Genomic DNA, 17795 nt, shown 5'->3' with positions numbered 1-17795 from the left:
AAGCAGTGGGTTTTTAAAAACACCGCTTCAATTTAGGGCTGATTAAACCCCCGTGTCATGCATACAACCCGCTAACTTACTTGTCTCTGACGGTGGGGAGAGGAGGGCGAGCTGACAACAGGCAGAGCAGTCCCTGGGCTGCAGCAGGGGCTGGCGCTTCCCTCCATAGCAGCAGCAGCCCCCGCCCCCCAGGCAGCACCTGCCCACAGGCATCTGGCTCAGGCAGTCCCAGGGGGCACCGCAGTCGCGAAGACAAGCATTGGGCCCCCGCGCAGCGCAGGCAGGCAGGCTCCAGGGGGAAAAAAAATCAAAAATAAAAAAATCAGGCTCACTGCTTTTCTTGGGTAGAGCCTGCCTTCCTGGTCTGCTGCACGGAGCCCAGTGCTTCACTCCACAGCTGTAGGTGCAGCAAACTAAAACGCCTCGGAGGAGTTTTACTTTGCTGCGCCCCATGTCATTTAAGGCGCATTATGCCACCGAATTTCCTACAGAGGCTGGAATGAATGCGCAATACACTGCTAAGACATGCAAACACTGACACCATTAAAGGGATGCAAAAGCATTTAGCCCACTTTAAAATGTCGTGCACACACACCCCTTGTTTCATCTACATACGGCCTAAGGTGCCACCCTCCCCTGCCTTCTACCTGACTCCAGACCAATGCAGCCAACTACCTCTATTGTTTTGGGGCCTCTGTTTATATCTCTAATTAAGCTGTGCCTTAGCTTCCACTTGAAGCAGGAATTATCCTTGTCTGCTAAATAACTGAACACAATTATGGACTTAATTAGGGTCCACTGTTCTTTATGGACTAAGCTAATTTTGGAAAACCATCTTTTTGCTTATTGATTTCTTGGGTATAAATGCACCAATTCTGATCTTTTATGGTTGGCTGTCAGACCAGGTCACCTGAGATACAAAGGGTACTCGGTTTAGTTATGGCCCATGGAAGCTAGCTTACTCCACAAATCAGCTGCATTTTTTAAATTATTTCCATTATTCCTAACTTAGTGATGCTAGCTGTCACTATAGGCAGCAGGAGGAAGGAAAACACCTCAGGCTTTTTCTCCACACAATAGAGACTCTCTCTGATCTTCTCCGATGGATCAAGCACTTCAGTCCAGTTGTGCCACCATCTCTCTGAACGTGTGGTGCAGGTTGCCAGCGACAGACCCCTTCCTTCATGCTGCCCTTCCTTATTCTACCCTGCAGCATCTGGCTTTTAGTGAAATTATGCCCTGGGGATAACTGGGGCTACTAGAACACTGAAATCCAGAAAGCATATCTGCATTGCCCTCTTGGCCCTCTCGTAATTAATGTACGAGACTTTCTGTTGTTGTTTGTTAGAATGAGAAATCAGTGGAGTGAGTCAATGTTACTTCTAGAGTCATTTTGGTTGTTTGCAACAAATGTACACAGTGCTGGGTCTCTCTAAATTCATTAAAAACAATAACAGGCCGTTTCCTTGTTCGGAAATGCCCTCCCACTCCATTCAACCTTGCAGCCAATAATCTTTGCTTCATCCCTAGCATGACATTACAACTCGTTCTCCAGACTGTCTGCACCCAACATATGTGGGCTACAATCTCCTCACCTCTGTGTTTGCAACCAGAGAAACATCCCAGCCCACCTCTAACCTGCTACCCTGGGGCAGTAGTCTCCACTGTTTGCTGCTGCTTCACTACATGAAGAGCCCGATTGCCCCTTGTGAACCCTGCACAACCCCATTTGTTCAAACAAGGCCTGTGATAATCATTGTATCCAGGATCCCTTACTGGTGGCTGCTGGGCTCTGGCAGTATTAAGTGTACATGCAAGTCACTGCAGTTATATCAAGTAATAGCCTAGCAGTTTAATGTGAGGTTGTATACAGCATTGTGGATCCTTTCATATAATTTTTAAATATAATTCAAGCTAAATTGCTTTAAGCCAAAGTTCCTTAATATTTAAATATAATGGATGTAGTTTTCATATTGCCTGTGTATCCTTATTTGTTATGTAGGAATAATAATATCCTCTTGGTTAAAAATATATCCGATCAACATAATTGTGCAATATTTTTTCAATATATTTACTTTATCTAGTTCACTCACAATCTAACAGCAGGCGTGCTCATTGAGTATATCAGTAAAACAAAAGCACACATGATTTAGCAGGCCTTAAGAACTGGTCAATCTCAGTCTGATTTTTTTTTAAAAAACGTAAGCTGCTCTGGCAATACATATTTGAAGATAAAGTTAATTTCTTTCCAACACGCACAAATAAATAAATGAAATGCTGATAATTTGTAGCTTCTATTTCTACCCTGCTCTAGGTCTGATCAGGCACAGAACAAGGCCCAGGAAACTGTGAGACTGATGAGAGACCACGTTTGGGGAGAAGAGGTGGGAAGAAGAAGCATCTCAGGGCTGTGCGAACTGATTGGAAACTAAAAGTTCTGGAATACAGGAAGACTTCAGAGGAAAAGGACAGTTGCTACTCTGCTTTGCCTCCACACAACAGAAATCTGCTCATGTTCCTTCCAGTTATCCCTTTTTCCCCATTGTATTCTTCAGCTCTGTTCCATACAAGATGCTGCTGTACATACTGCATTTGATGATGTTCCACTGATTTTTCCCAGGTAGGAAACAGGAACTTTGGAGAACTGGGGGCTACTTTAATGCCAGTCTCTGCCTCTGACAACTTACATGTGATGATAAGCTCTCCAAGTTCCCTGTGTGTCCCCATGCCATCAAACTCAATGGCCTCTCTCCACTGTTTCCAGTCCACTGGTTCTGTAGATAGGTTTATATGCAGCATAGAAGCTGCATTTCAGTTCCTGCTTGATTCAAAGGTCTTTCAGACCCCTCGTTGCTAATGTTGTCTGGCAGCGTTCTCCATTATGTCCTCAACCCACCTGTCCACTGGGGCACAGGAAGCCAGAAGGGCTGCGAGTGAGACAAGGAAAGGAGTTAAAGGCAGTGCAAGGAATAACATGAAGGCAGTTGGTTTCTGTGGCTGTGGAGGACAGAGACCAGTCTACATTTCTCCAGCTCTTTGATTTAGTCTTTTCTCTAGCACCTGCAGCACATGGTCCCTTGGTTCACCTCTCAGTATCATAATTCCATTTTCCCTATATGCAGGAAATTCACTGGTTACCTGCTATTCTCTGGACTTTCTCGCCACAGGATTTTCAGCCTAGGATCTCCTGGAATTAGCATAAGAATAGGCAGAACTGCCAAAATTGGGGAATGTGACAACTCGTTTCCCAAACTGCCTGTCAACAGCAGGACTATTACATCTCTGCTTAGTGAATCTCTGCCTTCAGCTGTGAGTCCTTTCTGCCACTGGTAGTTGAAACTTACTTCTGACTATTGCTGTGAGGGGCAAAGGCTAGTCACACTTTAACTTCATTTTCTTTTCTATGGCAAAACAGTAACAATTCAAAGTGCAACAGAAGAGTTAAACCACTGTCAGATATAAATTCTGCTTAGCAGAGACTCTTGCAAAACTCCATAAAAAGAAAAAATGCAGTGCTGGCTAATAAAAGTTGAAAAACACAACATTAAAACTATTCTCTTATGTTTATATCATAGATATTCATTCAGAGGGTGTATTAAAAACAGTTCATCCAATCTGAATTGCTGGTTAACTTAGGGCACGTCTACACGTCACCCTATGGCAATGTTGTTACTATGCCATGCTTTAGTACTTCCTTCTGGAAGTACTAAAGCATGGCACAGTAATTGCCTGTACTGCATTGTGCATATGGCACACTTATTTTTCACTGCTACTTCACCATAGCAGTGTGCAAAAATGAGGGAACATGCCACTATGGTGAAATAGCTGCCGATCACATGTAGACCCATGTGATAACTACATCACTGTAGCAATGCACTATGGTGGTGTAGCATGTCACTTCAGCAACATAGCACACCACTACAGTGTTATAGGGTGACGTGTACACACACCCTTACAGTTGCTATAGTGGGTATGTATAGTGAAGATGGCTGATGAGGCCAACCCAGGATTGACACACTGCTGCAGCACAGGCACATGTTTCCATGTGGAGTGGGTAGCTCCCAGTTCTTGATTTGGTCCATGACACTGCTTCTGCTGTTCCTGCTTTTCTGTCTCTTGTTGTTGTCGTAAGATTTCAAAGTACTGAGATCCTTGCAACAGACTCTTCCTCCATTTGGGACAGTCCTCAGCTATAGTCTCCCACAAATTGATGTTTATGTTGCATCTTTTTAGCTGGCCTTGAGGAAGTGCTTTCTCTGTCTTCTTGACTGTATGCCTTGACTGAGCTGGGAGAATATAACTTGCTTTGGGAGTATGGAGTTGGACATCCAGATGACATGGCCAGCCTGTTGAAGTTTATGTCAGATGACCATCAACTTGATGCTCATAATGCTTTTGCTTGTGAGTGGATGCTAAAGTTGGTGCATCTATTTTTCCATTGGATTTGAAGGGTCATCTGCAGGCAGTGTTGATGGTACTTCTCCAGTGACTTGAGGTGCCTTCTGTACATTGTCCGGATCTCAGCTCCAGATGGTAAGGTGGTGAGCACAACTGCATGATAAACCAAGAGCTTGGTTTTGGATCTGATGTCACAATCTTCAAACACCCATTTCCTCACGTGTCAAAGGCTACACTTGCACATTTGAGGTGAAGTTGGATTCTTCATTGATGTCAGCCTTCTGATAGAGATGGCTTCTGAGGTACAGAAAATAATAATGCTTTCCAGAGCCTCATGAAGAATCTGAATTACCAGAGCTGGGGACTGTTTATTAAGAGCTTGTTGATGGAGGACCTTTGGTCTTTCTTAGTGCAGCAACTTCAGTATTGTGTCACCTGAGTGCTTGAGTCACGACTGTGGTGTGGTGCTCTGGGCGTTCACCGTTAGGATAGTCCATGATGGTCCTGATGTTCTGGTGGCAGAGCTTTACTGCTACCTAGCATGTCCATGGGTGGTGGATAGAGGAATGATCTTCAGGGAAGGTTAGCAAAGGTAACTGATAAATAAGCAGTTGTGGAGTCGGACCAAGCAGCAGCAGTAGCACCAGAATGCAGTGGGGAAAGCAATGCTTTCCTTCCTGAAGAGCCACAGGTATCTTTGATGGTGCTGTGACATAGTGAGTACAGGTCGCCACTATAATAAGCCTGCCTGCCCCCAGCCATGGGTCTACAAGTCTTCAACAGTGGAGCAAGCAGATGTTAGACTCTTGACAGCTGTGAAGGTTGATGAAGGCTTTAGTGGAATGAGATTTGCAAATGTCTTGGCTTCCTTGCCATTGGTTTTAAACTTCCGTTTTGTTAAAAGCCCTGTGGGAGCTGATGTGCAGTAGTTTCTTCATGATAAAAGAAATCACGCACAGGCGTGTTCCATAAAAACAGCTTTTCCAGCATATTTTTCAAGCCCTCTGGTGACCAGCTACTGATGATGGGCAAGATTGTGAGGTTTGGAAGTTCCTAATCATAAACTGGGACAAAGTCAGCAGTTTCTAGAAGGTTGTCTAACACTTGGATAAGGCAGGAGTGCAAATTGACCACTGTAACTGCAACTGAACAGCCCCCTTCAGGACCTGTCTGCTCATCCCACCTGGGGAAGGGGCTAGAAAAAGCTCCCTAAACATAACCTGTCTATCTTCATCTTCACTGGATAACCACATCCAGTGGATCACCTTTACTGCGGTCAAAATCAATGAGGACACGCAATCAATTTTGGGACCTGAAACATCAGTGTATGTATACATTTTTAAAAGAAATTACATGGAATTTTGGCAATACATGCACATTTTACTTCAAATATAGTTAAATTTTATCTATGTAAATTTATTAGTTTTGAGAATAAATGCTTGCAACATTAATACAGGGGTGTAGGTTGTACAAACCCTGACAAAGGGTTTTTGAACCCGAAAGCTTGCTTCAAAATTGTTCTCCAACTATTTAAGTTGGTCTAATGAAAGATATCAGATTCACCCAAAGAACCTTGTCTGCAACATTAATATAATTTTTATTTAATTTATTTATATAGGTAGGAAGACCTTGAATGAAGAGAAGTATTGGTTTCATTCACAGACATATTTATTATTACAAAATAAATGGAGAGTGTTGTTGAGACATGATGTGCTCTACAGAATGCAAACAAGTCACTCATGTTCTACACACAAAAGGTGATGGTATGGGAAGGAATACTAATGAAAGGTAGTTATTCATCTTCTCTCCCAGGGTTGTGGCATTAGATAGGTCTAAACTCTTGCTGTCCCACATGAAAATTACTAACGTTCTCAACTAAGCCTAGTGTTGGATGAGCAGAACTGTTAAAAGATGAAGAAGGAGGTTCAGTCAGAAGGTTGTAAGGGAAAGGAGACAACAGAGATTGGAATGGGACCTAGGCAGTTCTGCCAGTTTGGCTGTCGGGTGAGGAAGAAAGCAATAAGCATTGTAGTAGTGTGTGGAGCAGAAAGCTTCTGCAGTGGTGGAACATACTGTGACACACTGGAGATAAGCAACAGAACGTGAAGCAGACACAAGTGAGTTGAGTTCATATAGAGGTAAGAGAGAAAGACTTGGCAGAGCCATGAAAAAGGGAGCAACCAGGTGATTTATGCAGCTAATTCACCAAATCTGTTAAAACATTCAAATATTATTCAACTGGCTCTAAGTGAGAAAGTTGATCTTGATGCAGAAGATAAGAAAAAATGGAAATACACATTAACCATCCAGTCTTTTGAGGTGACAGTGATGAATGTTCTCTGTAGAGGTGTGCACAATAAAATAGATGTATGAAAGCCTGAGTAGCTTCCACAGAGTGATTTCTCTACATATTTCCATGTCTTCATAATGTATAATTCTATTTTTTTAATCCCACTGTTCACAATGCTTCCATTTCTGTGAAGTATAATAGGCTGCTAAATCACACCATGCATATTAGCTTCTTCCAATCATTTCCAAGCAGCCAATATTTTTACCTTTTCAGCTTGCAGAGAGCACACATTTCTATGAAATTAATTTTATCCCAGGGACATTTTGGGAGGCCAGATTATTACCATCAAAACCGCACCAGAGCATCACTGAAAATAAATTGTTACCTTGGAGACTAAAATTGAAAGTGATTGTGAGAAAATACTACAGCAGTCTGAAGAATATTCTAAATTAAATGACCTGTAGAGTTAACCAGGTGAGCTCTTAGAAAAAAAATGGACAAGTCTATAAACAAGAAAAATAAATGCTGGATTTTGATTTGAACAGCAGAATCCACAGTAATATGTAATTGTTGGAAACATTTTCACAGCTTGGCAGAGACAGAAATCAGCTCTTTCTTTCTCTCAACCCTCTATTCAAAAGTTGAATTCAGGAGAAATCTAAGAGATACATGCATTCCTTGCTGCTAAATAGTGTGGCTCAGTTAGTAGAAGTACATAGTTTTATTCCAGTGTGGGAACAACATGGTTTAAGAAGCCACCAATGTTTTATCACAGATGGTTGTTACCAGGGGCAGATCCAAGGGTGGTGCAATGGTATGGATGCATCCCCACTTTGGCTGTGCTCCACAAATGCAGTACACTCTCAGAGCTCACTATCACTTCAGCACAGCTCCTTCTCAGGGCTCTGCATGTGCTGCAAGCACTATGAGCTCACCATTGATGGGTGAGGGCTCTTCAAAGAACCCTGCTACCAAGCAGCTCTGGATCCTGATGGCTCCAAAGCACCACTAAATCAGGGACTCTCGGAAGAGTCCAGACTGCTGAGCTCAGCAGCTGCTGAGAGTTCACTGGGATCCAGGATCACAGCAGTGGGCTGTGGCTACATCATCTGCTCAGTGAGCTTTCTTCACTGCACATGTATCCCACCCCAAAAGGGTATGTGCCCGCATTCTCATTGCCACAATCCTGGACCCACCCACAGTTGTCACTGAATTAACGTATATGTGAGAGGCACATAAATCTACATATTTCAAAACTGCATTTTATTACATAAATTACCAGCTTTTTATTTTGTGTCCTCTCCACACGCTATTTTGTACGAATCATCTTGGGCTCCTCCTCTCTTTCCCGTCTTTGAAATGGCATTGCCACAAGGGTTTCCATTTTCACACCACACAGTGATACCTATTGTGATAGGCTAGTGCTTAGTTGTGGGAAACTTTCACCAAATCAAGTATGTATGCTGGGTTTTGAGGTCTGTAAAATAAATATTGACAGCATGTATAACATTTCTGGCTCATTTTTATTAATTATTCCCAAAATGCACCTGTCCAATTTGCAGCCCACAGGCTGAAGTGTTAACTGGCTGCTTCTCCCTCCATTGTTCATTCTGCTGCTGCCAAAGTCTCTGGACTCCCTCTCTTCCTTCAGCTTCTGCTTCCTGCCCTTGCCCCTGAGGACAGGAGGAGCCCGGGGAATCCATGTAATCCGTGCATCCAGGGAGTCCAGGTGCTGGGTTGGGCAGGCGGAGAGGGGCTGGGAATCAGCACAGCCCACACAGTGGGCTGGAAATGGGGAGGTCCAAGGGAGTCTATGCAGCCTGAATGGTGTGTGACCCAGGGGGCCTGCAGCTGTTCAGATTTTGGACAGCCTTGATTTAAAAAAATACAGACAAAGCTCACAAGCCTTCCTCTCACCCAACAGTATGGAAGACAGGTTGTGAAGGAAGAGTGAAGCTAACAGCAGGTAAACTTGTTTCGGAGCACCATAACTTTTTGCTTAAGTAAACGGCTTCCACCTAGCACAAATGCCAATAAATCAAGACAGCTGATAGCTGTTATACTTAAGGTGATTTCATTGTACTTCAGTAATTGATTCATTTCATTCATATGCTGAATGTAGTAGATTCTAAAAAGATGATATGGAAGGAAACAAATGATTATGACAGTTAGGAAAATCAAGCTTTTTATCTGAGCCCAGAATTCTTGATGTGACCAGACAGAGCCTGAAAGCCTTTTCACCACCCTGAGAATGATAAAGATTTGCAAGGCCAAGAGGATACAAGTGATGCAGAATACACTTATGATCATGATGTAGTTCAGTATTTTCACACTACCTTGCTTTAATTCTTCTTGGAAATTAAAACATGTGGTATTATTATATGTTCCAGAGGTCCCATATTGAAAACAAAACACGGGCACCACAATGAGAGAGACTACAGTCCACACGGCAGCACTGGCCCCCACTGCATGAAGCTTCCTGTAGAACTCCACCTTGTCCTTCCACTGAAAGAAGATGAGCCACCTAATAACCAGGGTGACAATGTAGAACAGAAAAGTCAGGTACATGTGGATGTGAAGTGTAGCACTCACTGCTTTGCAAAAGGGCAGTCCAAAAACCCACTTCCCATTAATATAGTAATGAAGCCGAAATGGCACTGTTAGGAGGAGGAGGCTGTGCACCACGACCAGGTTCACGATTGCGGTGGTGGTCATGGACAGAGTGTTCATTTTAACTAGAAAAAATGACATTGCAAGGACTCCAGTCACACCTCCAATAAAGGCTACTGAATACACTGTAGTCAGTATGGTCTGTGCAATTTCATGCTGAGTGGTATTGGATGCTGGTGCCTCCTCAGTCATGTTCATGAAACCTCTCTTGTACTGTTAAAAAAAAGGAGAGGGAGGGAGAGAGAGAAAAAAAAAATCAATGTGATTAAATACTAAAGCTGGACTTGTGTTCAACTGTATTCTGGCTCCACGGGTACAAGCATAATCCTAGAAGGGCTGGGATTATTATATTCCTGGGACGAGTCACTAAAATTGATTTTATCTATTACTGAAATATTCTGAAGGATGAGGAAAGAACAGCACTAAACCCTGAATTTACAGCTTACTCTCAGGTGGAAAAGACAGGAGGAAATTGTTCAACTTATTAAAATGTTACCAGGCATAAAATTAAAAACAGTTATGAAATGTTATTATAAAGCCGAGGCAGGAGATAGCTTTTTGGCCAGATTACTTGAGTGCCACATTTATTTGCCATCTGTTAATGATGCCGTTCTTTACTCCTGAAGAGCTACATAGGTATTGCCACAGACTAGGGCTGTGCAAAGCTTCAGTCACTGATTTGATCTGGCAGAGATTTGGCCCAATTCGATGGCCAAATCTCCAAATCTGAATCAAATCAGGAGACCCTTGAATCTCTCCAAATCAAATAAGATCCCTTCGAATTGATTCAGAGAGATTCGACAATTCAGACACAGCGTTAATTGTTTTTTCTACATACCTCAAGTTACAGCTCATGAATGATGAAATGGTGGGGTGGATGAAGTGTCCCACAGGAGTGTGGAGGGGGTCCCCAGTGCGCTCGGTGGTGGACCCAGAAGTCACCACCTTCTGTCCCTGTTTGTGTAGGGCACTCTGATTGGCTGTTGAGTGGACCAGAAGCACTTCTGGGACCACCGTGGAGTGTGCAGGGGACCTCCACTCCCCAGCTTGGCCACAGGTGTCTCCTGGGTCTGGGGGGACACCTGCAGTCCCCACATAGCCAGTTGCTAAGCCAGGGGGCAGGGGAGGGAGTCCACCACTGAGCACGTGGGGGGCTGCCCCGCACTCCTGTAGGACACTCCATTTGCCCCACCATCTCAACATTCACGGGCTATGCCTGGTACCTTGAGGTATGTAGAAAAAACATTTAAAGCTGTGTCTATGGCCAAATCACTGATTCTGCAAATCAGCATCAAATCTTCATATTTGGATTCAGCTGAATCGAATCAGGACAGCGATCCAAATCAATAAATCAAATCACCGTCCTCTGAATCGGGCTGAATCCAAATTGAATACGGCCACTTTGCACACCCCTACCACAGACACGCCGCTGTGCTAGAATACTGCTGTTTGATCACTAGAGTCCATTTTATTTATTTGTAACAAATTTCTATTCTAAGGGCCTGATGTTAATATTAACCGTATGCTTTTTCACTGAAGCCACAAATTTTGGATGTGTCTGAGAATAGAGTTTTTCTGGAGGGTCTGTACATAATGTATTTATGTATGCAATTCAACTTCTGTATGAGAAACCCTACTTATAGCAACCCCTGGTTTTTAAAACGCCCAGAAACCAGAGCCATTTTTTTCATTATTATGACTCGTCAGATTGACTAAACTTATTGTGGCAAATACCTTCCCTTAGTGGACTTTTCTGTTACAATGAGGTTGTAGCATAATACAGATTTATTGTGTTTATTTTATGAGTTTACTGCTACCTCAGCTGAACAGTAATGCTAAGATGCAGAGCCCCCTAGTGGAAATACGGTACATGCAAGCAGAAGCAGTTCGCTGCTGGCTTTGTTTCCTATCTCTTTGAACAACGGAAGTTCTGCTGGCAGAAGTTTTTCTGTCGGCATAACTGTGCACAGATGGAGCAGAACCAAAAGTCTCATCTTTTCATACTCCTAGTTGACATAGTATAGATGTTTGACATAAATTACATTTCTTCTCTGGTGATAAAGGAAGTTAATTATAATTTTGATGATTCCAGTATGACGGCATTTGTCAAATATTACAAAAAGTGTTTATATCGCACGAATTGAAAATCAGCTTGAAACCCTCTACACTTCACTGCAGATACGTTTTGGGGAGCTGTGCCCTAAAAGTTCTCCTGCCTAGATTGGAACAACTGCAATAGAGAATCAGCTTTGCAACACTCAACTGCGTATGTGCAACACAAAGCAAGTTCCTAGAGCTGACTGAAAAGAAGGTATCTTGTTTTGTTGAAATGTGACATGGGATTGGGAGGCTAAAGATCCTCCTGACCATGTTATAAGAGTAGGGGCAGATGAAGGGAGGTGCACTGGTATGCTTGCACCCCACTTTGGGCACTTACACACATGCAGGGAGCCTGCTCCAGTGAGCTGGAATCCAGCAGATTGGAGCAGACTTGATTACTTGTAAATTGATGCACTCTGGCAGCCTCACGCACCCATGTGTATCAGTGGCTCAGCATGCCTCCACACTGAGAAAATGCTGGCGGTGCACTTTGAACTAAAATACGTTCCATGTGCCTTAGTTCACAGTTCATTGCTGCAATTTTCTCAGCGCAGGAACACACTGCGCTGCTAATACACGTGACGTGCAGACACTTTTAATTAGCATGGCTTGCTATTTAAAAGCAACTGGTACTGCATCAAAACCATATGTAAAAATGCCCTTTTATTCCTGCTCCATCCAAAGTTTAAGGCCAACTGCCTAGCAATGGCAACAGCACTTCTATTCAGGTGGCAGTGAGGGAGTTAAATGACTTAATGGCTCATTATAATTTTCTTGATTCCTTCTAAATTCTTTATTTCACAGGTGTTAATGATCCTCTTTACTTTTGAATAGTCTTTAATGAGCTACTTCTGCAATGCTACTGTCTGTTAGCTGCTCCTAGTAATGTAGCTTCCATTTCACAGCTCTGAAGACTGATTTTTAAATCTAGTTAAAAGCATTAACTCATGTGGGAAAATATTAACTCAGGTGAATATTAGCTCAGGTGTGGAAATCACTTTTAGTGAAGCATTGGAGGCACTATCTAGATACTCAAGGCTTGATTTTGTTTTATTAATCTGAAAAAGAGGCATGTACATTTAATTATAATGACTCCAGTATTAATGAAACATCTTTGGATTATTTTTGCCTAGTTTGTTGTGTTCTTATATATAACTAGCCATAGTCTATATAACTAGCCTCAGTACCCACTGTCATGGCAGCGCTCAGCTGTCTGTCCCTGTTTGTGTAGGGCACTCTGATTGGCTGTTGAGACAGCCAATCAGAGCATGAATAAAGCATTACAAACAGACAGACAGACTTAGGCTTTTATAATATTAGAATGTATGATATAGCAAGTTAATGCACATGCCAATAAAGTTCTTTTTTTCTTTTTTGTTTCAATCTTATTGAATAATATAGCTTTCGGCCCCTGCTTATTAGTGAGGCTCCTAGTTTCTTTTTAACTGGAGAAAAATGTGTGTGGTGTTATATGTGATGACACACTACACTATCTGTCTGCATTCCCCTTTTCGAAATCCCAGATCTGCCCGTGTAGGGGAGCAAGTGTGTTAGATTCAGTTCTCTTCCATGTGTTCAGCAGCACATGATTATGGCAGGTATGCACTGGAGTCTGTGAATCTGAACTGGATCTGAATTCCACCTCTCATCTTCATGCTTGCTGGCAAAGCCTTCTTACCTGATCCATGGATTTTGCAATATAAGACCCAAAAAGGGATCTACATTTTCCCTGGTTGGGTTTTAGAGCCTTTTCTTTTAACATCAAAATGATGTTAGCTTTGCAGGGTGATACACTACTTCCTCTGTCTGTTATATCACTGATGATTCAGATGACTTCCATTTTTAAGTAATACATATTTTTGATACCCAAAAGACTATTTAACAGTTTCCTCATTTGTGGAAATGAGAAGGTTTGGGGTGAATTGAAACATTAACAACATGGTGGGTGGAGCTGCATAAAATGTTAAATGTGTAGCAGACTAATTCTACCGTGCATTAGTGCACCACAGCAAAAGCTGTGCTAATGTGCGATAGAATTAATGTAGTGTGCATTGAGTAATCACTAAAAAGGCATGTGCCAGCGCTACTGTGCAGTCGCACGAGTTACTGTGTATTGAGTTAGTACATGTTATTACAGGTACTAAACTTAATGCATGGTAACTATGGAGCATTAATGCATGTGTAAATGTGCCCAGTATGTCTCCCTGACTTTGATTTCTAAAATAATTTTAGCTATTAGAAATGTTTCGAGAGTGCCCATCATTTGTAGTATTTGAGACCGTCAGCAGTTTCTTCTATATATCCATACCGCTAGCTATTTTATTACATATTCTGTCAGAAATAACTGTTTTATCTTAGATTCCATATGGTAACTTCATAAATACAAACTCTGTAACAGCTGACAATGTAGTCTAGAGACTAAATTTATATTTGTAACTCAGATCAGTGAATTCTGAGAAGCATAACATGTTGTAATCAAAAGGATTTTTGCAATTTACAACATTTTTCAGCTTACTGGAAGCAGTAAGAACAGTAAAGAAGTTCCTGTTGTCACTTAGTAATATTGCATTTTAGCTTTTAAATTATTCATGCCAGAAAGGATTAGCAGCAGCTGTTTGTCAATTTTTCAAGCTGTCAAGCCTTATGTTGAAAACATGTCTCTCTATTATTGCATTAGCACATAGTTTTAATTTGAATGGTGTATGTAAAGACAAAAACTGTTACTGCAATATGGGCAGTGTGTTCAAAGCTGATGGACATAGCAGTATCAGTAGTAGTTCTGTGGCTGGAGCTGAATGACCCCAGCTGGATGCTTCTCAGGCTCTGACCTATGTAACTTTATCAGAGTCTACACTAGAAAAAAACCCAAACTGGAAATACCAGGTGTTTTGAATTTTCATAAATCTCTGCTAATAAGACAGCTAAACGTGTAATTAGGTTCTTGAGTATGTAGCCAATGTATTGAAATGAAGGTATTTGCACAATTTTACACACTCTACCAATCTTCTTTGTGGGATATTGCAGAGAGTTTCCTTTTTATAGGATCATAGGAAAGGAGGGCTGGAAGGGACCTGACAAGTCATTTAGTTCTACCCCCTACCCAAGGCAGAATCTTCCCTGCCTAAACCTTCCCAGACAGATGTCTGTCCAACCTGCTCTTCTAATGGGTCTGAAATTACCTCAACCAGTTCCTTCAATACCCCAGGGCGAGGGGTTTCAATCTTTTTTAATAAGTGTATCCCCAGGACAGGGAGAGGAGGGGGGTGGCAAGTAGCTGGGTGCGGAGAAGTGGGGTGGCAAGCACGGGGCAGTCCTGGTGGTTGCTGCTTCTGGCACCACTCCCCAGGAGGAATGAATGAACCGAGCTCCTGGAACAGGGGGCTGGGCCCCTCTCCCCTCTCACTGTGAGCATCTGGCGCTCATGGCCCCCAGCTGCCTGTGCACAACGCCACGCACAACTACCGCCCGCCTGGACATGCGGGGCGCATGCAGCCCGTGAAGGGGCCATGCAGCGCTGTGCCGGCAGCCCCCAGCCCTGGCATATGTGGGGTGAAGCCAGATGTGGAGCAGGGGGTGGGGGTGGGGCACACAGCCAAATGCATGCATGTGAGATTCCCCCGCATCCAGCCAGGCATGTGGTGCCTGTGCAGCAGCATGGGATGGTGTGTGGTGGTGCTCCATTCCTGACCACCTACACATACTCCATAGGGCCTTCTCAAGTACCCCCCCACCCTAGGGTGTCCTAGGGACTGGAGGTCCCACCCTCTAATGTCTGACCTTTGCCACTAGAAGTCCCTCCTCTTGCCTCTGGAATTACTTCTTTCAGCAAGGGTTTTTTCCATCTCAAAACCAGAAAAATACCAAATTATATTCTAAAAAGTGAACATCTACAGCATTCATTAATTTGGTTTAAAAAAATATGTAGTGTACATAGAGGTGATACACAATAGCTTCAATGAAGTCTTACTCTTGTATATTGTGTGGGGTGGGTATAGGTTTGTGGGGGGCTGTGGGTGTGTGGATATGTGGGATGTGGGTGGGTATGGGGTTTGTTGTGGGATAGGTGTGTGAGGAGATGTGGGGGGTCTGCATTTATGACAGTGCGAGGGTGTGGGTTCATGTGTATGGTGGGGTGTGCCTGTGGGACTTCGCCTATGAACACACATGCACACAGACACACTATCCCTGCCTGTATGCACATACACATACACACTGTCCTTGCCTCCCCTCCCCCACTGCCTCTGCTTGGACACACACACATACCCCCATACACCCCCATACCGGCACAGCCCTGTGCTCCCTGTCCGACAATGCAGCCAGCAGCCACACGGTGCTGGAGCAGGGAGGGGGCAGAAAGAGAGTAAAATGGCTGGGGGTGGGCAGGCCTGGGCTGTTCAGTCCTGCTGAGGCTCCTCCTGGGTCCTAACTGCCCGTGGCTCCTGTCAGCACTGAAAGGCTGCTAGGGCAGAGAAATATTAATTTTCTAAATTTTTTAGGGGTCCTGCAGGCCAGATAGAATAGCCTGGCAGGCCAGATCCAGCCTGTGGGCTGTATTTTGCCTGGCCCTGATTTAGCTTCCCTAAATAAACTCTAACCTGTTTTTTTACTACTCTAAGCTGCTTCCCTATCTTAGCTGCCAACTATACTCATCATCTGGTAGCTGCCCCTATTTGTGAAGACAGAAGAAATACATTAGGGCTGTGCGAGGCTTCGGACTGTGCTTTGGATCCGAAGCAGCATGTCTGGATCAAAGCGCTGGCTTCATTAGGCTTTCTGAAGCGATTCAAAAATGCTTCAGAGCCGCTTTGGAGATCTGGCCACAGAGCCAAAGCCTCCCCAATGACACCTGAGACTGAGAGGATCGAAGAAAACACCACTGAACCCCCAAGAATTTGGGGTGCAGTTACCCCTGAACCCCTGCACGATCTTCTTGAAACTTGGCAGGCTTCATGCTCTCAGCAGGGGCTATAACTCCTGCATAGTTCATCCAAATTAGACAAAAAACAACAAAGTTCGATATTTCATTGATTCCCCATTATACCCTATGGCTGGATCTCCGAGGCGGCTCCAAAGCTTTGGAGCCACTTTGGCCAGATTGAAGCGGAAACCCAGTCCGGAGCTCTGGATAGGATCCCTGGCATCCAAAGCAGCTGGATCTGAAGCCAGATCAAATAGCTGCCTACTCGCACAAGCCTAAAAGACATTATGTACTTCAGCCTTCCCTGCATCATCTGTAAGTAGGGCCATGTGTAGACAAAATGAGAGGCATGTGTGCACAACATTTTAAAGCAGGCTAAATGCTTCTGCACTGCTTTAATGGTGTCGGTGTTTTCATGCTTCAACAGCATATTGTGCATTAATACTAGCGGCTGTAGGAAATTTGGCAGCGTAATATACCTTAAAAGACTTGGGGTGCAGCAAACTAACACTCCTTCAGCTGCGGAGCAAAGCACTGGGCTCTGTGCAGCTCCACAGCTCTGCAGGAAGCCTGGCAGTACCCCGTGGGGAAATCAGCTCCACCCAAGAAAAGTGGTGAGCCTGATCTCTTTTCTGCCCCACCCCCACTGGAGCCTGCTTGCCTACCTGAGCTGTGCAGGGGACTGGTGCTTTCCTTTGGTGCTGCAGTGCTCCCCTCCCCCAGACTGCCTGAGTCAGGTTCCTGTGGGTGAGTGCTACCTAGGGAGGGGCTGCAGCTACTGCTACTGCTGGCAGCTCGGCCTCCCCTCCCCACCAGAGAGGAAGGTCAGTCAGTGGCATGTGTATGTGAGGCAGGGGTTTAATCAGCCCTAAATTGAAGCAGTGTTTTTTAAAACCCACTGCTTCAATTTAGGGCCCCCATTTCATCCACATACATCCTAGATTACCTTCTGCATTTCATAAGGGACTTATGGTTTCCTTGTCTTCCTCTTACTTCTGACATATTTGTAGAATTCCTTTTTATTGCCTTTTATATTGCTTGCCTTGCCAGTTACAGCTCAGATTGTGACTTGGCCTTCCTAATTTTATCCCTACTTGCCCATGCAATATTCTTTTAACCTTCTTTTAGCTTTCTCATACCCTTTTACTATGACTCAGTGTCCACTTTTTATAGGATTCCTTTTTAAGTTTCAGCTCACAAAAGATATCTCTGTCTAGCCAGGCTGACCTTTTAGTTGCACTTCCCATTCTTCTATTTTATCTTGCTTCTGTACCCTTGGCTCTCCAGGGACCTAGTGGACCTCCTGCGGCTAAAAAGGAAAGCCTACAAAGGACGGAGGACGGGATTCACCTCCAAGGACGATTATTCTGCACTGGTCCGGTCCTGCAGGGAGCAAACCAGGAAAGCCAAGGCTGCAAC

At 43.8% G+C, this 17795-nt stretch overlaps 1 protein-coding gene across 3 annotated transcripts in view; it reads right to left on the bottom strand.

Annotated features, from left to right (window-relative positions):
- Positions 1-6001: 6001 nt before the first annotated feature.
- The window catches only part of LOC109312640 (probable G-protein coupled receptor 141), a 33085-nt gene continuing 21291 nt past the window's right edge, over positions 6002-17795 (bottom strand). For all 3 annotated transcript variants that reach the window (XM_019538754.1, XM_019538772.1, XM_019538763.1), the window contains exon 3: positions 6002-9571. In XM_019538754.1, coding sequence (XP_019394299.1) covers positions 8645-9556 — 912 coding nt within the window. In that variant the 5' untranslated portion in view covers positions 9557-9571 and the 3' untranslated portion in view covers positions 6002-8644. The remainder of the gene's footprint in view (positions 9572-17795) is intronic.

This window comes from Crocodylus porosus, unplaced genomic scaffold (genome assembly GCF_001723895.1).
Source record: "Crocodylus porosus isolate Cpor-Errol unplaced genomic scaffold, CroPor_comp1, whole genome shotgun sequence".
NCBI lineage: Eukaryota > Metazoa > Chordata > Crocodylia > Crocodylidae > Crocodylus > Crocodylus porosus.
Note: the sequence above shows the minus strand (reverse complement) of the source record. Positions and strands in the feature narration are given on the sequence as shown.